Genomic DNA, 25474 nt, shown 5'->3' with positions numbered 1-25474 from the left:
TATGATGGTTTGGATTTTCATGTCAACGGACGTAGCAATTATTCTTGTTGAATGACATCGCCCCCCGTTTGCCTGCACGCAGCAAATTTGAGAAACTGTTTCGATGCTGAAGGACAAGGACTGAGACATCGTCTGATACACACAGAATGCTTGCCGATACGCATAGATAGGCGGAACTTAAAGTTAGACTAGGTAGTTAACTACAGAGTAACTAACTCAACTAATTAACAGGTTGAATAAACCATCCGCAGAATTGTTCAGACCCAACTTGGCTTGTGAAAACTTTAGATTCTTTGATGAGTTTTTGGGGGTCTATTTCAGCCCTTTCAACTTGACTAGACGAGACACCAGAGCTCTAGAGACCCCAGACCAGCTCAACAACTCTCTGCATCACCGCCTCCCGATTTCTTCCACGGTTGTGATTGTATGGGAAACATCTACCGTCTTCATGATCCCATGTCCGGTAAACGAATGACCTCCGCGATGATGGCCATGCGAAGTGCCTGGCTGGTCAGCCCGGATTGCAGTCTCGACCTTCAAATCCGACTGTGTCTGTGGTGGTAGAATGCCTTGGTCAGATCCCGTCTCATTGAAACTGCCCTGTGAGCCAATTATCTTGGAACTGGATCCGGTCAGCGTATTTGTTCCAGCCAGCTCGCAATCGCAACTCCTGCTGCCATTTCGCGACATGTATTCATTCGATATGCGGTTGAGAAGGGCTGCAAGTGACGGGAGACAGGCGCAGATTATACCGATGCTCACTTCGGCGTTCCTGTGTTGGTTGCCCGGTTCAGTTTCAGCAACCTGAATGCAAGTAGACCGTGCGAGCGAAAGCTAAGAGGGGAGGAATTTGATCACCTACCCCCAGAGATTGATTTGCATGAACACATAAGTCTGATCTTCAGCCTTCCCCCTTTGAACAATCAACACCAACCTCACTATGCTCGACGCACAAGCCAACCCACCCGCACCTAAGATTCCAATGACCCGAATCTTTTTCCTGAGCGACATCTTCAGAGAATGGGTCAGGAGAAGTGGCAGGATCAAAATCGTCAAGTCGCTCACGACACTAATAATTGCATCCGCCAGGATGATTGCCCGTTCATCCAAACAGGAGCCGTTTGAGGTCTGACCCATCCAGAAGTGGGAAATGGGAATGCAGATGCGGATCTTGACGATGATGGCCGGGATATAGTATGCGAGCAGCACCCCGAAGTATATGTATATGAACCTCACCGTTTTTCTGTACGGGGCGAATACTCGGGTCAGGATGAGGAGAATGGATGCCTTTGTGAGAAATGCGGCTGGTCCGTATATGACCATTGTACCGTACACAGTCTATTTCGGTTCTCAATCCGGCCGGTTTGCCATTGTTCAGCCCCTGGTTCCTGTACACGGATCGGGATACGGAGTGGTCCACTTTCCTTACGCACCTTGTTGAATGGGATAAAGTCCTCCTTCGGGACGTTCCATTGGTGAGAGCCGCCACCATATTTTCCCACTTCAATGGCATCAAAATCAGTCCATTGTATGAAACATGTGAAGAAGTGTTATGTCCGGGAAGAGAAAACTGACTCAAAATCGCAATGATGGAATACCCAATTCCAAGAAACTAGAGAGAACAATCAGCCACAATTCCCCTTGCAACTGACCAAGCAAGGTTTCGGTACCCATGCAAGCGAACAACACCCTGTGGATTTATATTTATATATTTTATTTAGCACATCAGCTTAAGGGTGTCTCCCCGACAGCAAGATTGAAGGAAAGAATACAGCCAGTCTCGCGGAAATCGGCTTTGGAAAAGAGCAGCTTACAGTCTTCCCGTCCAAATCCCCTGTTGATATAGATTCGAACGTACATCCGGAGGAAGAAGAATAACGATGTGAAGGAGATGCAGAGACCCTGGGTGACAAGGTTCCAAATATGCAGTGCCTCCATCGTGCCATCGAGGTTTGATTCCATTCCTGGAGGAGGAACCAGGGCTGGCTCTGATGCAACGTCCATACTTCGCTTTCCTTCTCTTGTTCTCCTTTTTCTTTGACCCGAATTAACTTCTCGGTAACTTCTCGATCCCCTCCGGTCTTCAGGCTCGCTTCCCTGGCCCCTTACTTGCAAATCGACTAAAAGAATGGCGAAAAGCAGAACTTCTTTTCAAATTAGTCGTGATCAAACGATACTCTTTCGAGTCAGACAAGCCATGAAAACTAGATAGATGAAATTGAGGGTAGAAAAGGTGAAAAGGGAGAGGTGATGGAGCTGGGAACGACGAAGGGACGGCTGAATGGAGAATCAGGGCTTGTTCGCCGGAATACCGCGATATATATCGGGACTTTTTTTTTCTTTTCTTTTTCTTCTTTTGTATCCCTTTCCCTATATTCGTCGTCGACCGTTATGGAATTAAAATGAGGCGCTCTCTTTTCGCAATACCTTCTCGCTCCCTCTAAATCAGCTTGAACCAGCCCAGTCCAGTTACCGTCCACATCTAACAAAAATTCCGATATTGATGGCACAATTTTATTATCAACGGTTATGATTAGCAGCAAGAAAATTTGGAAAAACGATCCCCTTTATGTTAAGAACGATGAGGCACGAGTCCGCCCCCTCCTTTTTTTCTTTTATTTTTTTATTATCTTGCATCAAAAGAGGAGTGAAAAATGGCCTTTGGGCCACCGTGTGCGACGAGGTTACCAAAAGAGAACGCAACAAGAAACAGTCATCCTTAGGACAGATGCTGGTATGTATTCTTGCGGCCCCTTTCCCTTTTCTTGTGCTGTTTCAACTCCAAACTTTAACAAAATCTCAGGGTCTCAATGCGCGGCTCATGCATTGAAGTGTGCATATTTTGAGACCTTTTTGTCTCTATTTTCCTATTCTATCAGTTTGTGCGGTTCAAATCGTGAACCACTTTCCTACAACGACGGTTAAACAGAGTGGTACTACTTGTGTTGCGCCGTGTTAACAGGCACAAGATATGTACTTTAGTAAGTAAATCTGATGAATTGGGACTGAAGGGGAAAAACTGCGTTGTCTCCAGTTCAATTGAAGACATGGATTCATACATCTCCATAACTCCTCTCCGTAGCTGTTCCTGATTACGGATCCCGGTTGCCCTCTGTCCCTAAGGGCTCAATGGCTGAGCATGTTTTAAATTGGAGATGTGGCGCACATATATTAACAGAGTGGTTAAGCTCCCAGCATCCAGGAAATGGCAAATTCTTTCGTGCCCTGCAAGCCAAGTTGGATTAGGCAAAGGATGACAAAAGGGCGCACAAGCCGCAGGGAAACCTCTAGTGGGAATAACAACTATAAGGAAATGCAACGCTGGATTCGAAATGATTGAGGAACAGGGTCAGTGCAGATACAGTCATACAGGACAGGCTCCACCGAAGTTGCTTTGGCTGCGGAAGAATCAGATTCCTGGCGTCCTACTACTACTCGAAACCCATCTGTATACAATCCGTAATTTGAGCTTGACCAGAAGCTCCAAGTAGCAATTACAGACGGATCTGATCCCGTGCAGATGGGGATGCACTCCTGAGAATACTCAGCTCAGCTTTCGTGTTTTCAAGAATTCCTAGGCTAGAGGTCCAAACAAGAACACGCAATCGAGCTGCGAACGACGAGATTATATGCTAATTACATGGATTACATGATGCATGCATATGCCATGTCCGTTATTTGTCAGGGCTTGAAACCGATCACATTACTTCACACTTCCCCTTGTTATATCGATGCTACAAACCTTGCAATTCCCTTCAAATGATGCCACTCTAAGTTCTCCAACTGGCGCTCCAAGCAGGTATCGATAACAGACTACGCAAGTTATGAGTATATCACAAGGATGGATCCGATATTCAAAGGAAGCAGCCCAACCTCCCTTCCTTTATATCTATTCTACATCTCTTCTCTAACAAGGATTTGGAATCTGTCAATCTGAATCTTGTTTATAAAATTTTACTCCGCGTGAGAACTCCCGAGCAAGTCCCCCAGGAATTGGACACGGTTGAGAAAAAGTCATCAACAGGGCCGATAAATATACTCGTCCTGTCCGGTCATCATAAGACAGCGGTGGTCCATCACGCTCACCCCTCAGCCGTGCACACCAAAGCAGCCTTCGATTTCAAAATGCACTGGGTGGGTGTGGTCTGAAACCGTTGGACGCGGGGGGGGGAGGGAAAGAAGCTATAGAATAGCACAATAGTAATAACTATATGATAGTTTTGCTTGCTCGTGAAACTTTCCTGTCGGATACGTACAGGTAAATGGTGTATTCGACCAAATGAGAGGGTTTTATTTTTAGGTATAGCGACCATCTATACATAAGAGGCGATATGAAAATTGATCATTTCAGGAGTCTATATGTTGGTTAAGTGAAATCATAGTCGACTGCCTGTCCATTTTCACCGAGATAATAAGTTTTATGACTATCATCTGTTAGAAGGGAGAACACGAGAGAAGAAACTAATGATTTGTAGTAAAAGGTTTGATGGAGTATGAGACAGTAAGAAGATGATATATGTGGGTTTGGTTGGCAGTCAGAGATTAGCTCAAGAGGATAGGGGTAGGTAAGTGCCGTATGCTATCTGGTCCGGAGCAAAATACTACTGCTACCTCTATCAATCGATTTTCTTTGACAGGCCGGTTGGCTTGCTTTAATACGAAAACGGCAGAGCGGGGTGAGAAGACGTATGTGCCATGAATTATTATGAAGTCAACCAAGTGATATTAACAAAGAAACTGAAACAAAAACAGAATAATACTTTTAAATCATATTATTATAAATCCCGTAAATTAATATCAAAGATAAGTAGGTTACCGTTAATCATTGAAATCGTGGAAATCAAATCCAGACCGTAGCCTCAACGCATCAAACCAGGGGGGGAAAAAAAGTCCGAAAAGCGCAACTCGTTCTGTCTGCATAACGGGAAACGAAGGCCAGGTGAGCTTATTAAGTTGCTTTTCATTCTCCGGCCATTTCCCTTACATTCGTATGACTGACACATTTTGTCATAGACATCTGAAAGCACCCACGGCAAAGATGCTTATTTCCAAAAAACGATCAAAAAATCGCGATTGCGTTTGGTGGAGAAGAGACACCACCGGGCATATTGAGAGGCACCGACGAGAGGAAGAAGCTCCATCTCCCTAGCTCTTGGCATGTGCGCGAGAGACCTTCAAGGTCGAATAGCTCCCCTGATGCAAGGTTAGATAACGACTCCCAGAAACATCGATGTCTTTCGATATTATGTCTCATTGGTTAAGCTTTCAGCATCAAAATTCTCGGAATACATACCAATTGGAACTCCCCATCCAGCAAGCAAATATTCATGAAGGAATATTTCAGGGTTCTGGGGGGGATAGACCTGACAAATGCAAGAGTAAAAAGTCAGCCAAGATTTGGGGTGGATATTCCGTAGATCTTGTCATTGCTCAGCAACACCCACCTCCCAGCTGATCGCGTCACCTGCAACGGCGGAAAAGCCCGTGTTCCATAACCACCGGAGCATCTCAGTCGTAGCTTCAACGCCCGCATGTTCGGGTTTGGGATCCACCGAGTACGCCCGTTTTTGATCATCAGTCATAAGGTTGTCCCACTCATTGGTCACCCCAATTCTGATAAATAAGATGTCTCCGCGTTTAAATGTCAGGTTACATTCATTTGCGATATCTAAGATCTCCGATAGGAGGATTTGATGGGTTGAAAAGGTGGTGTATTTCATCCCCTTTTTTGCGGCATAGGAGGCATAATCAATTAGAACTCCGCGACCTTTGAGAGTATTATGAAACACGGGATATCAGCGTCACGGTTTCCAATGCGTCGAGATATTATAGTATACGATGAATCAAAATGTATGATATGGTGAAAAATACCTGTAATTCCTTGGCGAGCCCAGTATTGTATCCCTATGCGATTATTTGATCGATTAAGAATCTCACCGGCGGTGGTGCCTCCGTAGAACACTCGTTTTGCTTCCTTGCCATCGGTAGAAGGTACATGTTGTGAAAAATGACGAAGTCCGTCCCATTGACTGCTTTGTTCTTAATATGTCTGTCAACTAAATAGAACACCAACAAAGACAGATAAGTCGAGTCTGGTAACGCACGGGGGTTCATGATGTAAACATCATCAAAAGCAAGGCCATCTAAAAGAGAGATGATATGATGCTGACAAGGTTGCCGATTCAAATTAGCCAGTTCCAGCTTTGTCATCTCCCAGCCAAGAGTCACCCGATTGCCCGTCTTTATTTCTCCTGCTGCTTCTGCCACTACCGTTGGGGTCAAAAGAGCGAGCTTTCCCAAGCCCTCCTCCGCGCTCCCGGGAGTGCCAATCCACACTTGGCGAGGGTTGGGGAGCTCGTCGAAGGGTATGTCGAATGGCGATGCCTGGGCCATGGCTGCAAGTTTCAATCCACCACCAGGTCGATGACAGTGTAATAGTGGTCGTATGATATTCTAAGACTGCGTGCTTGAAAGTGTTAACAAGCGAGATGGGAGTTGAGATTAACGTCACACAATCCCACTATGTGCGACACTGCGATGGACCACAGAAGGGTTTGATTGAATTAACCTTTATGGGACCAAAACACCCAGGCGGAGTGGACACATCACAACGACATTCTAGTCAGATATATGAATAAGTGTCTAAATAGCTCTTCCACTGTAGAAGATAAGGGGATGTTAAAATCCATTTCCCTCGTAGGTTGGCGAACATCCTGACCTCAAGAGAACACGGCGGGAAGTCACAAAATGCCTCATCTGCCGGACTTGTAAACAAAATTCTTACAAGAAAGGTTTAAACACAAACCCCGAGAATTGCAAGGGGAGCTTGTAATATATAAGAAAATAGGAACAAAATTGCAGTCCCTGGTATGCTACTCGCATCCAATTTAACTTCATGTGCATCTTGGAAACTAGAATGAAAAAAAAAAAAATATATATATATATCGTCGGGTCTTTGTGCCCAGCGGTTAGTTGCGTAGTTGGGAGGCGCAGATATAGCCGTAAGTGATCAATGACTTCAACCTTCATCCACAGAGAGAGTTTTTCCCTTTTTATTTTTTCCCTTTTCGCCCTCTTCGATCTGCATATATGATCATATAGGGACACACATCGCAGGAGATTGGTCATGTTCCCCCCACAGAACATGCTTCTCTTAAAAGATCGTTGAAATTAGTGCATTTTGGGCGAACATAGAACGCCATTTACAGCCACGAGGTCATCATGGCCGTTTAATACTCTATTCAATTTCAGACTGCCGTTCCCCTATAAATGGTAAAAAGGATGGAGATATAACTTTTGTCCGGTCTAACCCTGTGCACCCAATGTTACCACATCCAGCACATGGGTGACACGGAGCCGGACGAACACCGCAGGCATGAACGGGATTGGAGGGGGATTGGGGTTCTAATTCCAAAGCGGTGACTAGCCGGGATTCCAGATATCAAATCGTTGGAGAAAGAAATTGAAATGGGCGAAATGGAACATTCCAACGTTCTTCTGGACAGGTTTGACGCTGGTTAAGTTAGTCAGCCTGGCTCAGCGCCTGTGCTGCTGAGTCATCCGAGTGTAATATCAAAACCTCCTACTTTCAAGTTGGGGAGATTTTGGGAACAACAAATATCACACCGATGCAGAGTTTGGCATCGCAATCGTCGACTCCAAGGCCTGGAGAGCGGGGACTGGGGGGAGGGAGAGGAGGCCTTCTTGACATGCTCTTGATTACGGGATTCTCCACCGAATTGGCTCTGGAATTCGTTCGTAGCCTGCTGGTGCATTCTTCTCAAAAGACTTTTCACAGCCATTGCCAGCCATCTCCTATTTAAAGCAATAGTCATACTGACCTGTGAATAGGTGGATGTCCTGTACTGGCTACAGTTTTTGCGTGAGTCTATTCTCACAGCCTGGCTGTTGCTTTTTTGTACCCCTTACTGCAGAGCAGGGTGGGGCTGGTACATTTGCACTGCAAGGATAGTTTCCATGCACAATCAACAGCCATTCGCCAGATACGGCTTCAATATCATGAAACAAAGGAACATTGGGGTCCTATTCTGTCTAAAATATGCAATTGCCCGTTTTCATCCAATACCGTTGCATGAAAATAATATAGTCTCATGAATATGCAATCCGGGATTACCCCCGAAAAATATCAAAAGCCAGTTGGCTAGATGCCAATGGGCCATGTCGGATTACACAACAGCTCGTGGTTTTTGGGCAAACTTACCTTGGGTGACTTTTGGTGGTTACTATACACTTTATTACTTCCAAATTTGTATATTTAGGGGGTTTTCTCGTTGTTCTTGAAAATAGTTCGTCTTACCAACCGAGTGTGGTGTTGCAATACGTGTGGCTCGGAACTTCTATGAAGAGTTTCTTCCTCTTACGACATTGAGAAATTTTCTTGACTCTGAGTATGTTAAAACCGGCTCATCGCTTCGTTCGGGACCTGGCATCATGATCTGAAGGCCTAGAGGAGGATTACAAAATCATAACAGGAGAGACCTTATCCATACTAGATCTTTACTCATCACGATTTTAACAAGCTACCCTAGTTTGTGTTCTTTTTATCATCTAATTCATTTTTCGTTCACTCTCTTTCAAGACGAGTTCTTGCTGCTCCAGGTCAAGTTTTGTTTTCATTTTTTTCCTTTTTCCTCTCCTTATGTACTCGTCATTTCTTTCCCGATGATATCTTAAATCTTAATATTTCTATTCTTCCCTCCCACTGCGAACCTCGCCAGCTGCTTCGACCTGCGCTCGATATGGCAAATTTCGGAGCTCAGACCAGTCGATATAATCGACTGGTTATAGTGTTCGTTGCTTTGGGCTCCTTTGTACGTTCAATGCAATTTTGTTTCCTTCCACTTCTTCCGAGTCTTTTTTTTCCTATAAATTTTAGGCTAACCAATTTTACGGGGTATTTCTTTAGACCTATGGTTACTGTGCCTCTATCATAGGCAGCACCATCGGCCAGCCTGGATGGTATTCATTTTTCAATCTCCCTTCGCAGGACGAGCCCGGTTATGCCACAGTTACAACAAATGCAATTGCTACCGCCAACGGCGTCTTTAGTGCTGGTGGTGCTGTCGGGTCTTTGTTTATGATGTGGTCTTGCGAAGCTGTTGGCCGCAAAGTCAACATTCAATTTGGGTCGTTCCTTGCAGTTGTTGGCGGTGCGTTGCAGGGAGGGGCAGCCAACTTGAAGTATGCCAGAGAATCTCACGACTGTTTGCCAGCGGTGACCATGCTAACTTTGCGGATAGAATGTTTCAAGCTGGTCGGCTTGTCTCTGGCATGTCAATTGGGATTCTTGTCACTGTCTGTCCAATGTATCTCGCAGAAATGTCAAGCCCATTTGTGCGAGGCTGGCTGGTTGGACACCATCCAATATTCCTAGTTTTTGGCTACATGTTCTCGAGCTGGGTTGGCTATGGATGCTACTTTGCAACAGAGAGCAATCCCACCTTTGCCTGGCGTTTCCCGCTCTGTTTGCAGATTCTAAGCCCTCTCATTTTACTTGCGGGTTCTCCTTGGCTTCCACGATCTCCTCGATGGCTAATATCAAAAGGAAAGCTCGAAGAGGCCTGGGAGGTTCTTCGCCGTTTGCGACGATCAAAGGGCGACCCAGATGACCTAGTTGCAAAAGAGGAATTCGTTCAAACAAAGGAGCAGCTCAAACTTGAAGCTGAAAAGCTTGCCGCCACCGGCCATGGAGTGTGGACTGCGGTTTTCAAGAAAAAGTCCTACCGACAAAGGATGATCATTGGCTTTCTGACTCAGTGGGGAGCAGAATTTGGAGGTCCCTTGATCATTGTAAGTTTACACAAGCATAAAAGGTTGAACTAGCAGTTGCGATTCGTTACTAACATCTCATTATTCAGAATAATTATGCAGTCATTCTATACCAAAACCTTGGCATGATGGGTCACATGCCGCTACTCCTGAGTGCCCTATGGTTGACCACGGCAGGCCTCATTTACAATCCCACTGGGGCGTGGTTGCATGATAAAGTCAATTCTAGAAGAACCATGTTTATAACTGGGTTTATCGGCATCGTTGTAACGACTTCATGCTTAGCCGCTATGACCGCTACATACGCCGGCACGCTGAATCGGGTTGGCAACGGGTTTGGAATATTCTTTATTTTTTTATATCTCGCATTCCAAGGGTAACTGACCCAAATTGTAGCAGTCAACTTTATACATTCATTTCATTTTTACTAATTGCTCTTTCAGAACCTTTTGTGACACCACAATGTACCTATACGTGTCTGAAATATTCCCCACTGAGATCCGTCCCATTGGGATGGGGTTTTCCATCTTTGGCCAGTTCGCATGTAAGTGTGTTCATCGGAGCATCTATCACTGGGAATACCACCCTTTACTAACGATTATACAGCGACGATCATTCTCTTGCAAACCGCTCCAATCGGATTCGCTCAGGTTGGCTGGAGATACTATCTGGTTATTATTTGTTGGTCGATATTTTTCATTCCAGGTACTTATGAGCTCTCACGATTATTTTCGGCGTTTCAACCTCACCAATGAAGTCTAAATCAGATTGGCGGAAGAAAAGCCACAACAATGCCAGAGCTAACACTAACATATAATGGATAGTTATATACTTCTTCTTCCCGGAAACCGCCCGTCTAACACTGGAAGAAATCGCGAGAAATTTTGGCGAAGAAGTTGCAGTTGTCGTTGTAGATGCAACCGATGAGGATAAAAGAGCTCTGGAGCACAAACTTCAGAGCGCTGGAGTGACAAGATCGACAACCGCTACCTCACGTTCAGATCCGGATTCAGGTTGAATTTTTGAACAGAGATGTGACACGACGTGGTACAGTGTTTTCCCTGCCTTTACAACGCATGATCGCCACCGCGTGTCTTGCCTTTCTTGTTTCTTAAGTTGTATTATTTACTTCGTGGTATGCGATGGTATGATTGGTGAAGGGACTGGATACAACTAGATAGAAAGCAGTTATAATTCTGCCACTTCCCTTATTCCGTTCCCACTTTGGTTGTGGGTTGGTGGCAGGACAAGTAGGAGTAGGGTTGTGTTGCCTGTACCACAGCTTTTGCAGAACGGGAACGTCGGATTTTTGGGATATACCTAACAAACATATAGTTATATAATCGAACTATAATCTAGAACACCGGAATCTAGTTGAAAAAAAAAATCGAATAAAAATAGATATGCACAATGATGCACTTGTCATCACTGAAATTTGCCTATTTCAAACTTATATAAAATCCTCTCCTTTGGGATAATAGCTAGCCTCACCAGAAAACTTAGATGCACACGACAATATGGATATGTAAATATGGAGCACGAGAAGTTCAATCCTTTCGTAAGGTCTCATTTCCACGAAATCGGGGAGGACACGGAGGTGGCGGGTTCGCGATTGAATTACAGATACTTACATTTAAATGTCAACATCATGCATTGAAGGGAATCACCCCTTTTTGAAAATTGGACTGTACTGTATTGGCCTTGTTGCCGCTGGTCCTCCCTAAACCACATAATTAGAAACAATACAGGAAAAGGGATGGGCATCGACAGTGCAACCAGCTACATACCATCGCATCAAGCTCTCAGACGTCTGGTATCGGCACCTCTGCTTTAAGTCTCCCATGCCCACCATCCATTTCCCTCTACGGATATCTGCTGGCATAAATGGCACTGTCTATAGTCGTGTACCGATATGGATGTACAGAACTCGAGTTGGTCAATGCTACGTCGCGGACGAGTGAATAGAAATTTTGCTGGTTGTTGTCACACAAGGGGTAGCAGGGGCGCTGAAGATATACATCATGTCGTACGCCCGCTTCCAGTGTGGACTGTGGACAGGATTGCACAGCAGATATAAACGTTAAGAGACGGATGTTGTGGGAGTTGAGTTAAGATGGTTGGGAGTCACTCGTGGCTGGGTTGAATAAAAGGGGATGGTTCCCTGATTTCCTCCTTTATGTTGCCATATTGCCATAGCTTATATAGGGGGAAATCTCCAATTTGGGGATTTAATGAAATGGGAGGGTGATATATCAATGTTGTTTTAGCATCGTATATGAGTGGATGACGTATTGTACATATCCGTTTACTTTGTGGTTGGGAGCAAGTAAAAAGGGTTCGAGGGTTTTGAAGCAAACACAACTGAGATTCCAGGGAAATTCGGAATTCTATTAGAGTGATAGTATTGGAAGGGGGGAAGATGTATGAAGAGAGAAGCGCTTTAATAACAACCATGATTAATGATTATACCCAACCAGCCGAAGAAACAATAAGCACTGCCGTATAAACGCCGGGACATTGACCGAGGACGAAGAAGCCGGATGGGGGGGGAAGAATGTATATTCTGTATTAGCACTTGGAATGGTGAAAAAGCCAACAATCACTTCCTAAGCAAGGAATCAGACATGGAAAGAAAATAGTCTCTTCCCTTTATCAACCAGACAAGCCATCCCCATAGAACAAACAACCAAATCTGACCCGTTCCTGTCCTTGAACCAATTGGCGCAACCAAAAGCGTCATTTTCTTGCTTGAATACTGCGGCCTCTTACTCTTTGAATCCTCGATATCATCTTTGAGATTGGCGACCAAAACACTGACTTGTCCTTCAACCCTGCTCAAGAGACGGTCTACGTAGGAAGTTATGTCGCCAACGGCGTAGATCGGCAGTTTTTCCTTGTTCTTTGCGCCTTGTCTTTGGACGCGGAATTCAGCATCAACGGGGACCCATCCATCCTTGTCTTGCAGTTCTGAGGGTATGAAGCTGTTGTTGGGAATGACACCTGTGGTCGAGACATATGCGTCTGCGGTGAGGATTTCTCCATCTTCTAATGTGATGTTCCATTTCTTGGAGGTCGGATCTTGTGAAGCGCCAGCAACCGTGACAGAAGTGCGGACTTTGACACCCAGTCTGGAGAGAATGTCATACGCATTCTGACTAGCACTGGGCTTTAGGCCAGGCAGAATTCGATCGGTACGTGTCAGGAGGGTTATCGATGTATCCTGTTTGCTTTGGAAAGCCTCCGCCAATTCCCCAGCAAATTCGACACCAACAGCGCCAGCTCCTCCAATAACGACGGTCTTGGCTTCTGACAAGGTCTGCTGCCCCTGCTCAATCGCATGTTGGAGGTCATCCGATGCCGTTGCTTTAAACGGTGCTAGAATACTATCTTGGCCCAAGGTCGCCTTTGTAGTACTTCCAGATGCTATAACAAGATAATCGAACGGAATGACCAGGTCCCTTGACTCGTCATCGTCAGCTCCGATAGCATCGACAGTGACTGTCTTGTCATCCACATTTATCGACCTCGCAACTCCATGGACGAACGAGAAAAGCTCGGTATCGTACTTCTTGAACAATTCCGGAATGGAGGACAGATACTTTTCTGGTACAAATGCTTTAGGCTTTGCTAAGATGCGAGGAGCGGCGATGTTGAAGAAGTGAACTGCTGAGGGGTTTATGAGTTTGACTTTCGCGTTTGGGATGCTCTTCAGGATGGCATGCGCAGTTTTGATTCCTGCCCAGGAGCCACCAACTATGACGACTTTTTTTGTGTGTGTCATCTGAGCGGGAAACTTGAGGTGAAGATAAGGCAAAGGATCGAACGGGGAGCGAGAGTGAAAAAGAGAAGAAAAGGAAAGAAATTATTCCGACGTGAAGGAGGAAGACTTTCAGAATTGATATGAATTTAGAGACAACCCATTAATTATTCATAAGCAACGCTGTGACAAAGCAAAACTTTGTAGAGTGGAGAGAGTCCTCTGAGATGATGGTGAAAGTTCCTGGATCCACCTGGAACCATGGAACCATGAACCCCATTTCCAAGGGGTGATGATATGTCAGATTAGCAAACCGTGCATTGCATATCTTCAAACTGAGAAGTAAATTGCATCCGCACCGTATTGTGCTCCGTACAATGATCCGTAGATCATTCTCATGAAATTTGGGCTCACTTTATCATTTCTTTTGGAGAATAATAACACCTGTACATGTTAGTCATACTATTGTTGTTAACTAATTCATTCTCTTCTTCAAGGCAATCTGTGAGCTCTGCGTAATAATAGAAATCTTTTTAAAATTCCCAGGTCCTTCGAGAAAGCATCAGAGTAATCCCGGGATGCAGCACTTGATTTCCGTCCCGCACAAGTGATCCAGAAGGTTGAGAATCAAAATGAGATCAAAATAAGAATGTTTTAGCGCAAAACTTAAATGAGCTAAAGTAACTACCGGAGCCCGGGTATTCATCGAACAACAGAGAATGTCTCTCTCTATCAGCCACTCAAAGTCTGGGCTGTGAACCGGGATGAAAAGTATTCCGGCTGTTTTATGAACCAGACTCTGGCCCAGATGCCATTCAGGGATCCATACCACGCCCCATCATATTTGTCAGGCCCTTACCTTTAACCAACCTTGATCCTAACCCCCAAATCTAATCCCAACCTACCCCTAAGCCCGGTGTTGAGGGCGGAGGTTGAATAGAGATAGATGTATCGATGATGTATTTGCAGATTGTGTAGACTGTTTATTTTAGAATGGGTGACAGACGTTACAGAAACATGGCCTCATTTTTCAACCAAGGTCAACTGCAACCTCCTTCAAGCGGGTTAAATAAGCCAGCATTGCTTACATTGAAAATTAGTATAACTGTCCATTGCTGGGCCAAATTGAGAAAAATTTTCTGTCTGATGATTTCGTGCCTCTGAGTTACGGAGCAGAATCATTTTAATTCCCCACTATTATTTTTACGGAGCTGGAGATATGCTATATAAAGGCAAAATCAACCACTTAACTAAATATTAGGCGTCGGACTGCTATTGGTAGTTGAAGTGTTTAGTTAAGATTCAACATATTTTAACCTAGAATTACAGTTTCGTGAGGGCCTGAGCCTCCTAAACCCATGCCTAGATTCCAGGGGGGAACGAGTCCACTATTCATTCTAGTTTTGATTTTAGCATAGTTTTAGACTTTTTGATAACCATCACAATGAATATGGCGAAGATACTCAGTCTTCATGGTCATCATAGGAAACCTCCAATTAGTAAATGGGTAAATAAACATTCTTACTCATGGTTGATGAGACACACTCAACGTGATGAAGCGAGTGAATTGCATCAAATATCACATCAGCGAATACTGTCTTCACACAGTGTCAACGCGAGATGCAGCCGGGTTTGACATCATCTTTTCTCAAATTCAAGACTAAGAATATCATTTGCTGCATTAACACCCAGTTAATGCTCTAAAAAAAAAATCGGAGTCTGTAATCAGACAACGCTGCTCAATCATCGGGCAACCAAGCGGCCCTGGCCCAATCTGGGGCGTCCAATGATTGATGCGGACAACAAGGCTGACTTGTGTTTGGATTCCAGCCTAGTTGCAATCCTTCCCGCTGCTTCATGGAAAACTCCAAGGACGACGACGAGCCCATTCTTCTCGAACACTTCTAGTGTTAGTTTGACCTTCTGCTGAGATCAAATAGAGCTTCTATTATATATCATTTCCTCTGCTCCTGCCATCCATTATAGGCCATTAGAGGGTCTAGGCGGATATCAAGAGCCTAATCTATCAACACGGACAACCCCGCTGCTGACCATGTCCCTAGCCGCAGCTCGAACTCGTTCCCGGATGGGGATTCAACTCGTCCGATATCGAGGGAAATACTACTCACAACTGCTTCAACCAAATTCTGATGCGATTTCAGAGCTTCTTTACACCATACCTGCAGACAGTGTGGAGTATATCCGTAGGTTATGAGCCAGTACTCCTCAAGCCAGAGCTAGAGTCTTAAAAAGTCACAAAGCTGACATGAAACGAATCGATTCAATATGTAGTGTGGCTAAAAAGAAAGCGCCAGCAATATGCTGCCAAAGAGAAATCACTTGAAGACTCAGTGTTCACATTGGATAATGATCAGACTCATAGTCGCGAGTATGTAACGCAGAAATTGAGAGAGGCTGAACTGCGCAACCTACCGTCGACACTGGCCCCAAAATATCCGAACCATATTCCATTCTTCCAAATTGACCTTGACTTGCAATTATTATCTATCTCGCCCGAAATCCACTTCAGCCTGCGCGATTTGCCACCTGACACCTCTGCATCCTCTTCTACTCCTTCCAATCCCGCCCTCCTGTGGTCGCTTCTGCACAACGCGGCAAATCACTCCATCCCGCTCTCATCCCTGGTGCTGGGTGAATCGGAAAGCGACCTTGACACCTATGAGCCGAGTTTCTCAACAATACCACTTTCAGCAAACAGGTGGCTGGCCTCCAATTCCCGCCTGCACCAGGGCTTTTATGACCTGGCATTTTCCAACTTCCAAATCGCGTATTCTGAACAGCTGAATCAAGATTATTTCAGATGGTCTCCAGATGATTTTATATTTCGCGAGCTTGCATACGCAATCATATCTTTTGCATCTGGGCGACTTTCCTTCCGGATTGAAGATTTACCGTCTTGCTGCGGAAGGCAATACGGATCCCCTTGGCCCTCGGAGCTGAACTTTGGATACCACTTAGCCGGCCACGCTCCGGGTTCCGCCCCCGAAGGAACACTGTATTGGTTTGACAACGTGCTAGTCAGCCTGGTTCCAGATATTCCGGAACGAATACACCTTTACATTGACAAGGCAGTCAACTTTGGCCTGGAACAGGGCAATCTTCCTTTTCAAGCCGTTTTGATTTCCCTGTCAACAATTGTGCTTCTGGACGTGGAAATTGACAATGGGATTCCCGTAGTGAAACATACAGAACCACTCAAGTTATTTGAGACCTGCCCTAAGCCACACGGTTCTTCGCCGGAGCCATCCCCCAGCAGCTCGTTGATCGACCTCCGGATAACTTCGACGTATTCACCTGCCATTCCTCCACAACCATTACCGCATGAACAGGTATTCAGTGCCAAGGAGAGCTTCACTGCCTTATCAAATTTTTGCACCACTGCCACACTCCGCCATCTGAAACCCCATGGCCCAGACACCCAAGGCTGCCTGCCAAGCGAACTCTACTACATGATCCTCGACTTCACTGATAACGCCACTTTCCTCACATGCGCAAGAGTCTCACATCTCTTCCGGACATACTGTCTCTCGAAAATTCGTGTATGTGAGAATCAAACCGAAAATGACATAACCCCAAGCAGCCTAGGCAGCCTATTAGACACGTATACGCACCAAATCATCCAGGTCCGCTCCCCGCTTTGCTTGACACTGCAAAATAGAGAATCCGGAGAGCTGTCAGAGTGGTCTCCGTGGGACGAGAAGGATATTTTGCATGGTGGTTCAGAGCCGCCGAAGTCGCTGTGTCTGGTCCCTGTGTTTGGGGAATCGGCTAGACTTAGCCAAAGTTCGAAGGCGATGAGTGTATTCTGGAAGGCATAGAAAGCCAGAGGTAGCATATGTGTATTTCTTCACGGGTTCTTTGCGTTTTCCTCTAAACCCCTCCCGTTCATCCAATTTTTTCCAATGTGCCCCTTTTTATTTTCGGTTTCTCCTACTCTTTCATAGTTCGATTGATCAGATATGATGCATTAGTATTAATGCTTGAAACTGTCATCGCGGCATAGCCGGTAATATGGGTTGTAAAGATCGACGCTTTGCTTCTTGAGGCGGGAATCGATTCAGCGTGCTTTGACATATTTATCTCAAATGGTGCAGTTGTACGTTTGATTCGCAGACAGGCACATGGAGGGCTTTGTAGCCCATCGAGATTGTCATTTTTAAGTGGGCAGGTAACTACGTATGGAGTCAATGATGTTCAGATGCACAGCCTGAAGCCCTGTCGAACCGGTGTTTCCCCAAGCCGGAGTTTCTGGAAAGTTCATTTTGTGAGGGAACCCGCTGGGAAAAGAATAGCCATATCGAACCCCACAGGAAACTAATGGTCCAGAAGTGGCCTGGGAACACTTTACACGGGGACTGGGCTGGAATATGTGTAAATGAGCATATCTCAATGCAAGCGCAACAATCTCGGGAGAAACCACAAGTGCTTAGTCATGCCTATCGATGTCCAAAATTCTGACATCATCATCTACTTCGATCTTCAACGACCAGAAACCATAAAGCAAATTTCAAAACAGGATTATTAGCAGGAATTATCAATCTCAAAATCGTGTAACTTACAATCAGGTTTTAAAGCCAAAGAAATAAAATTTCACCAAGTAAACGAAAATAAAACAAATCAGCCAATAACAGACAAACGCCGCTTGGTAGATATACACGGAGAAGTGAACAAAAAGGCAGTGAAAGAACGGAACTAACCCAAAACACAGCGGCATCGGGTATCAAGTAGTCAAAATGAAACTGGATTATGAAATGGAATAAATACGCTATTTCCGTAAGGGGTTGTGAATTTGGCACTTGGGTTATGTGTTGTCCATGAAGGGTGTGGATGCAGTAGGAATACCAGCAGTAGGAATACCAGGCCTGCACTGCGACAAAAACGATGGTCCTCGAATATGTATGATAGAAAATGGAATGAAAGTGAACTAGAGATCGCCAAGTTATACTGAAAGATTGAAAGTAATGCTGGTAAATGAAATCCGAGGTCGTTTAAAGGCAACGAAACGTAAGAGTTGTGAAAGCGGAGGCCTCCCCACCGATCACTCCGGATAGAAGGACAGACATAGAATGCCAAACCACGAGACGTGAATGTCCTCAAATGCTAACTTCCATGGAACTGCCAGCCGAAGAGAGCCCCTATCCAACGTCACGCTCGTTATTTGTATCCATTTAAACAAATCTATTGGAACTCCACCGCTCATCACCAGGTGTACCGCTCTTTTTTCGCAGCATAGCTCCTAAACCAGTAATAGCCTTAGTTCCCGCACGAGAGACGGTTTCACCCGTTTCATATAAACGCTTGATAGTAGTACTCCTTGGGCGGGCGGTGTTAATAGCGCAGTCTGTATTCATTCTCGAGTTCCCTGATGGGTTCCAGGTGCCAGTGCTGTAGTTCCAGCTCAAGCTGTTGGCATCAGACCGGGAGCTTGGTCTCGAGGATGAGGTCGAGACAAAGGACATACTGCTCAGATTCGTGGTGGACATGCTCTCACGCGGTATGTAGGTGTAAGCGCTGCGACGATGAGGCTTCAGACTTGAATTGATGCTCTCGCGTGATTGGGGTCGTTCAGACCGTAGTGGGTCCGATGGGTAGAATCGCTGTCTATAGCGGTGCGCTGGGGAATGGGCAGAGGAGTTGTCAGATGAGGGATAGTTGGGCATGCTGTTGACGCTGGCTAGACTGTTGATTGAGTGGGTTTTTTCATGAAAACCACTTCTTTTTGATGTTGGATGTAGCAAATTGGAATTGAATACATCCGGGAATGGTAAGTTTGAAGAATTGTCCGCAGGATTGGTGAGTGGTGGCGATGGATTGATGTTGATTTTCACACTGTTGCGGTAATGGCTATATGTTCCCTTTTCCGAGATTGAAGTTTTGGACATGGGTTGTTGATTCTGTAGCTGTATGGAACCGGGGCGGTGGAGAGACACAGTGCCTGAAGGAGGGGATTGAACGTCTGAAGAGATTGCTATTCCCGTTAGTTGTGGGACGGGAGGCGGATTGGTCTTCTTGGTGATCTTCCGGGATTTCCTATCCTCAGTCCCTTTGCTACTCCTCTCAGAATTAACTCGTTCTGCTACATAATTCTCAATTGTCTGGTGCCGCTGTTTGGAAGGGTTTCGTTCCAAGATGTGAGGTGATGGCAGGAGAGTATGTTTCTGAGGAAGCAAAGGATTTACGTCTCGCGAATTGCTCCGGGAGGCAGGGGAAGAAAGTTCGGATTCGGAACCGAAGAAGTGGCTATTACTTCCACGCACGTTGAGGTCAGAAAGTGCAGATACAAAGCCATCTGAGAATTTCGCTTTAATAAAAGATGCGGACTCAGGAACCGGGGGAGAAGAGTCACGTTTCCTATCCTGTTTTCCCATCCTGAAACTGGAGATGCCATGTTTCAAGGTGACATTACCGGGGCTGCTTTTGCTAGAGACCTCACCAGTGACAGGAGTTGAATTCCTATTCCTTTGTCTCGGTGTGTTTCGTGCAATGGAAGGTGGATGAGGTTGCGCTTGGATGGAAATCAAATGGGGTTTGCTCTCTGGTACATGGAAGGATATTGGGGTTGCAACATGAAAACATGTATCGGCAGAATACTCCTCGTCTGAGGGCAGTGCCTCAGAGCAAAAGGATTGAAAGTATTGCATAGCTTCCTCTTCCGTGACATGGTTCGATACGAATATAGGTTCTGCAACCGGAAATAACGTTGGAGAAGCTGATATAGATTTGGGAGAACTTATCGAAGCAATCTCGGTTGCGTGTGATTTGAGAGGAGGCATCAAGGTGATGCAACTATCACGGTTAGCGGTGCTGATTGACCCCGATCCTGAAATGTCTGTAACTATGAAAGGTGGGATCGGAATTTCCAACGAAAACGTAATCTCCGATGCATAGCTCTTGTTGGTAATCGAGCATTGGGGTGAATCAAAGCCCACTTCTTCGAATTCAGAAACCCCAGTATCACTGTCATTCTCTATAGGAGAGAAAAGATATTCCGTGCGCTCAGACACTTCGGCCTCCGACACATCCTCTTCCTCGGATTCGTATCTCGGTTTTATATTGGTCCCAATATCGGCAACGTCCATTGAAGGTCTCGGACTACCGAATTTCTCATAAAGCTTAGCTGAACTGAACGCCCCTTCAGTGACGGAACCCATGGGCGTATCGAAGCTTGGTCCTCCAGTTAAGGACAGTTTTAATCTGGAATACGACACGGGGATAAGATAATTGATGAAAATAAACGGAAAATTACATAGATAGATAGATAGATAACGGCACGACAAGTAAAATAACCAAGTTGAGGGGTGATCACCGGAACGAAAAAATGGATATACTGATATCAAGTTAGCATCAGGCAAAGCTGATTGCGGTTCAAGTTCGAGGTGGAAGCTCACCAGATAGCCGTTCAAGATCATCTGGGAGGGAGGAGCTTCATAAACAAATCCACGCAACAAGCCCCAGAGGCACAGAGCCAAACTTGCTCTATCGCTAGGGACCGACGACCATGTCTGGGCTGTAAAGGAGGGAAACCCAAACACAAAGGGATTGTATCAGATAAGAGGACCCTGTTCAGGGCGTGTATGAGGAGTCAGGCCCTGCACAAATCCGCAGATCCCAAACAGCGGGGACCGCAGGGCGTGGGTCAGGGAATAATATATCCCTGAAGTCGGTCAAGAGCTCGCCGCCTCCCCCTCTCCGTAGGGAGCAGGGACACCATCCTGCTTGGAATAAGTTGCATTACTATTCTGCTTGGTATGGGATACACGAAGCGCCAGTAGCTGCTCTCCAGATCATGATTCGGTTGGCTTGAGGAGGGCTGCAGAACAAGATACTGATTGGACCACGTCCTGCCTGGGTAAGAAGGCTGGGCAGGAGGCCGTCCCAGGCACCGCGGGACTGTCTACCAAATAAGTTAGCAATTGCATGGCAAAATAGCTGGAGTTGGAGGTGGTATTGCCAACCCATCATCATTGACCCCAGAGCGTAGAGGGAACCGGACGTGCCGGCAGCCAAAAAGACGCTTCTCGCCAGCCAAGCCTCAAGAGACCTCTCCCCTAACCCAAGTCATCCGCCCCACGAGCCGCCAATGAAAAGACGGCCGGGCTGCAGATGGCTTCGAAGATGAGACATTCCGACGACGCCAGTTTAGACCAGAGGGGGGCCCAGCGTGCCGAATCGAACTCATCGTCGGAGTTCAATTTGTGAATATAGGCTCGGTTCGCACGGGAGTCTGAATTAAGTTAGCAGCGCAAAAGATTTCCTTGCACCGGCCCGCAGTTATTTCGCACAAAGATGGGTGAGCCTTGGTCTTACAAGTTACAGATAATATCAAAATCCCCTGTTTTTCTGCATAAATTAAGCAACGCATGCATCTAGCAGCCTTGCCCGAGAGGCCAGACAACCCAACTCCCTACGCGTGTGGTGTGCAGCCAAACAGCACCAATAACTAAACAATAAGAATCCTTATCCCATGTAGGGGCATGCTGGGGATAATCATAAGCCAGATTGTCGTGTCTCCAGTCAAACTCTGCTATAACATACTTCTTTTCTGGGGCTTCTTCTACCAACAATCGAGGAAAATGTGGAGATGCAAGTGTTCTTCTTATGGGTTGGCTGACCCCTCGGAACGAATCGACGAGTTCAAGTTCATGGGTAGAGACGATCAATCTCTTAACTTGACACCGCCAAAACGGAGGGATCAACAAATTTCTTGTCTTGTCCCAGGCATGCTACAAGCCTAACAACGGGACGTAACAGTAGTAGTGTCAGGCCTCAGAGGGAGATTCTTTTTGGGAGTCCGCCATCCGAACATTGTAGTTAGTAAGTCAGTGGAAATCCCTCGCTGGAGAAACCAGCCCGCTGCTTTCTCATTCGCCCCAGCGACTGTTTAGTCCATGTCGGACAACGGGGCACATTTTCTTCAACAACTGGCTGTGCCACGTCCACAGCGATCGGCTTCGGTGGGGTTTATCAAGGTCACAGCAATATATGATCCAAAGGTCCGATGTGGCTGCAGATCTTCCGATTTTTTACTCCGAAAATGACCAAGCAAGTTCACCACACCGACAACGACGACACTCAGCTTCCAGCCATGTTTGCATGTTTGCTGAGAAGATATCGACGGATTCCCTTCTCGTCGCCGGTTGACCATATTCCTCCTCACCCCTACCAGCTAATCCGAGCGGATATCTGTGAATCGCGTTTCATATGCTCTGGTGCGTGATGAGAATACGCTGCGATTCGATGGGTTGAAAATGTGCTACCCCTCCCAATCCCAAAGATGGAGAGCAATATATTGAATGATTATTCCCCCCCTTCTTCTGACGTGATCTTTCACTATTCCTGAAGCTGTTACGGTACCCGTTTCATCAGCGTCCAAGATCACTGCGGTAATGGCTGAAACCTTGTAACTATATGTTCCCTCAAAGGGTTTCAACGACAACCCAGTAAGATGGCATCGATCTGCAAATTCCTTCACGTAGATTGTTTGATGGAACCAGCGTTTTTCAGCTCTTCCAAGTGCGGGACAACAAGGGCCATCTACTGACTTCTGGTTACAATGACGTATGTAACTTATATAATGGGTTGTCCCGTTTCTGAAGCTCCCGAAAACCTGGAAACCATATATCATCCAACATGAAGTAAATTTCTTTCCTCACCGTGTTCCTCCTGTAGAGCCAGGATTCCGCGATGTCTTGACAGAGATCAGTGAGCGGCTTGGGGCATACGGGACAAGAACAACACCACAGCTAACTGCCCTCCTCCGCCATGACAAACCCGCTGTGTATCGTCAAGGAGTTCTCTGTAATCGGATTTGGCCGCTGCTCTACTGACGCCATTATTATGGCTGCCCTGGTCTATATTATATTCGGGCGAATAATGTCATAGATATCTCATCAGCCCGTGGTTCGGCGGATGAATAAGTAGCTTTTGCTTCCTATGAATCGCTTGCCGCTCGCAATTAATTGGGTGCCCCCCTCTACCTACAGCTTACACTAATATCCCCTTTTCTCAGATGTAGTTATATCGTCCAACTATGAGACTGGTATGTGCTTACTGTTTTTCTCCAAATCCTCCCTCCAACCCCCCTTATTCCTTCAGCACTATTCTGTGATCCTCATCCGCATACATTCCTAAGGATGTAAAACTTACTCGTCCCTGTAACGGGAGAACATAATTATCCCAAGAGCAAAATTGGAACCTGAAACAAACAACTTCCACGAAGGCATACAAACGCACATGATATGCGCGAGAGGAGCGAGCAGGGGTTCGATGGGAGCTGGAGGAGCTGGAGCGGTAGAGAGGGGATTTATACACACACGAAATGAAAATGAGAGGAGCGATAGGTTATTTCAGGAGGTTGTGGGATATCTAAGGTGTAGAGGGATTAGGGGCAAGGCTGAGATGGTACGACGGTTGGTTGGACAGAGAGGCGAAGTGTATTTTAGATCGAAGCACCTAAATTCAGACAGGTTCGGTAGCGAATAAATCCGCCAATGAAGACATGTACCGTTCTCTCATGGATAAACGGTGATTCTGTCCCCACTCCCCTCCTCCAACCCCTCACATTGGGCTCCGGCTGCCCGCTAAGGAGGCAATGCGGAATCGAATTCCAGCCCTCGAGTTGAATCTTAGGATAGTCATTACACACACGGTCATGAAATCCAAACAAAGACAGAGTACGTACATATACCCATTCACGTAAATATGCAGGAGAATGCAAGGAGATATATGATGTTATATTCTCTTAAAAATCCCAAGCAGAAAAAAAGAGGGTGAAAATAGGAAAACATTCGCTTCCTTCTCCCCCTTCTTCCCCATTAAGCTCTTTCATAGATTAAGTACAATACATTTCCAGGTCTGTAACAGTATGGCACATACAAATCGCAGCCTTCACTCCAGTCTCCGACTCCCATTCAAAAAGGAAAAAGAAAACCCAACCCCCCGTCCTGTCTCTGGCTTTATCGTACCCTAAAAAAGAGAATCAAATATATACGGAAATATTATATAAAATGGTAACATCAAGAGAGAAACAAACAAGTAGAACAGAGGTTGTAAATATGGCAAGAAAATTGGGATAGGTAAATAGAAAAGGATATGAAAAGGAAAGAGAGAAAGAAAGAAAGAAAGAAAGAAAGAGATTAAGACCAGTATGAAAAGAAGAGTTGCCACGTAAATACCGAAAATATTGTAAGAAGGGAAATAAAGAGGAATCTATCCTATGTAGACATGAAAGGTCAAAGGAAGGCAGTGAAACGAAAGAGAAGGAATGTTAGAATATAGAACATTTGCAACTCAACATAAAGAGAGGAAGTCCACGAAAGCGTCCTAAATGAGGATAACTTTGCCACCAGAAACAACAACGAAAGTTGAAAACTTGGTCGAGCAAGAGACTGCCAAAACCGCACCGGAATTCACATCGGGACTGGAGTCAGGGGATGTGATAATTGGCGAGGGGACGGGTCCCAGGGAGGTGGAGGTATATCGCATTTCATCCCTCCCCACTCCCCCAAAACTTCCACCAACAAAAATAACACCATATCCTCATCCCATTCGTCACCACATCATCCATATGTACATGGCGTCTGTCTATGGCTGACAGATAGTGCCAATTTTTCCATCTTCTCTTTAAACCACTTCCACATCTTTTTAACTTTCTTTGTAAAACCGAGCCGTGAGGAACGAAGTCTTGTTCTGGTGGAATCGAATTGAACCGTTGATGCGGCTTGTTATAGTTGGCATAGAATAAAGAATGGAGAAAGCCGGGGGTTAAGGAAGGAAGGCGTCTGTAGTAGGAAGGTCCGTAAGATAACATGATTGCGCGTGGCGTGAGGGCTATGACCTCATTATCAAATCCAGCTGGCAGGCGTAGCAGCCACCAAAAGATCCAAAAAGAAAAAGAAAAGAAAAGAA

General features: G+C 45.7%; 8 protein-coding genes across 8 annotated transcripts; 3 read left to right on the top strand and 5 right to left on the bottom strand.

Moving 5' to 3' along the window:
• Positions 1-390: 390 nt before the first annotated feature.
• On the bottom strand, positions 391-1323 carry PADG_05759 (uncharacterized protein; the record flags this gene model as incomplete). The annotated part of the gene is made up of 2 exons (XM_010762900.1): positions 391-772; positions 863-1323. The coding sequence occupies 2 exons, from the start codon at positions 1321-1323 to the stop codon at positions 391-393; spliced, it is 843 nt and encodes a 280-aa protein (XP_010761202.1).
• Positions 1324-5059: 3736 nt separating this feature from the next.
• PADG_05758 (uncharacterized protein) lies at positions 5060-6393 on the bottom strand (the record flags this gene model as incomplete). Its single annotated transcript, XM_010763101.1, has 5 exons — positions 5060-5193; positions 5294-5363; positions 5445-5767; positions 5872-6039; positions 6105-6393. The coding sequence occupies 5 exons, from the start codon at positions 6391-6393 to the stop codon at positions 5060-5062; spliced, it is 984 nt and encodes a 327-aa protein (XP_010761403.1).
• A 1235-nt stretch (positions 6394-7628) lies between these two features.
• Positions 7629-8230, top strand: PADG_11973 (uncharacterized protein; the record flags this gene model as incomplete). Its single annotated transcript, XM_010763264.1, has 2 exons — positions 7629-7769; positions 8108-8230. The coding sequence occupies 2 exons, from the start codon at positions 7629-7631 to the stop codon at positions 8228-8230; spliced, it is 264 nt and encodes an 87-aa protein (XP_010761566.1).
• Positions 8231-8759: 529 nt separating this feature from the next.
• PADG_05757 (uncharacterized protein) lies at positions 8760-10807 on the top strand (the record flags this gene model as incomplete). Its single annotated transcript, XM_010763100.1, has 7 exons — positions 8760-8831; positions 8927-9201; positions 9261-9810; positions 9879-10165; positions 10233-10333; positions 10396-10494; positions 10614-10807. 7 exons carry the CDS (start codon positions 8760-8762, stop codon positions 10805-10807), a joined length of 1578 nt encoding a protein of 525 aa, XP_010761402.1.
• A 1581-nt stretch (positions 10808-12388) lies between these two features.
• PADG_05756 (uncharacterized protein) lies at positions 12389-13570 on the bottom strand (the record flags this gene model as incomplete). Its single annotated transcript, XM_010763099.1, has 1 exon — positions 12389-13570. One exon carries the CDS (start codon positions 13568-13570, stop codon positions 12389-12391), a length of 1182 nt encoding a protein of 393 aa, XP_010761401.1.
• A 2029-nt stretch (positions 13571-15599) lies between these two features.
• On the top strand, positions 15600-17385 carry PADG_05755 (uncharacterized protein; the record flags this gene model as incomplete). Its single annotated transcript, XM_010762899.1, has 2 exons — positions 15600-15750; positions 15839-17385. 2 exons carry the CDS (start codon positions 15600-15602, stop codon positions 17383-17385), a joined length of 1698 nt encoding a protein of 565 aa, XP_010761201.1.
• Positions 17386-18735: 1350 nt separating this feature from the next.
• Positions 18736-20718, bottom strand: PADG_05754 (uncharacterized protein; the record flags this gene model as incomplete). The annotated part of the gene is made up of 1 exon (XM_010763098.1): positions 18736-20718. One exon carries the CDS (start codon positions 20716-20718, stop codon positions 18736-18738), a length of 1983 nt encoding a protein of 660 aa, XP_010761400.1.
• Positions 20719-21615: 897 nt separating this feature from the next.
• Positions 21616-23400, bottom strand: PADG_05753 (uncharacterized protein; the record flags this gene model as incomplete). Its single annotated transcript, XM_010762898.1, has 9 exons — positions 21616-21791; positions 21875-21899; positions 21976-22044; positions 22099-22270; positions 22372-22444; positions 22607-22733; positions 22917-23111; positions 23221-23255; positions 23316-23400. 9 exons carry the CDS (start codon positions 23398-23400, stop codon positions 21616-21618), a joined length of 957 nt encoding a protein of 318 aa, XP_010761200.1.
• Between the last annotated feature and the right edge of the window lie 2074 nt (positions 23401-25474).

Source organism: Paracoccidioides brasiliensis, assembly GCF_000150735.1.
Source record: "Paracoccidioides brasiliensis Pb18 unplaced genomic scaffold supercont2.7, whole genome shotgun sequence".
NCBI classification, from domain to species: Eukaryota; Fungi; Ascomycota; class Eurotiomycetes; order Onygenales; family Ajellomycetaceae; genus Paracoccidioides; species Paracoccidioides brasiliensis.
This window is presented reverse-complemented; position numbering and strand designations above follow the sequence as displayed.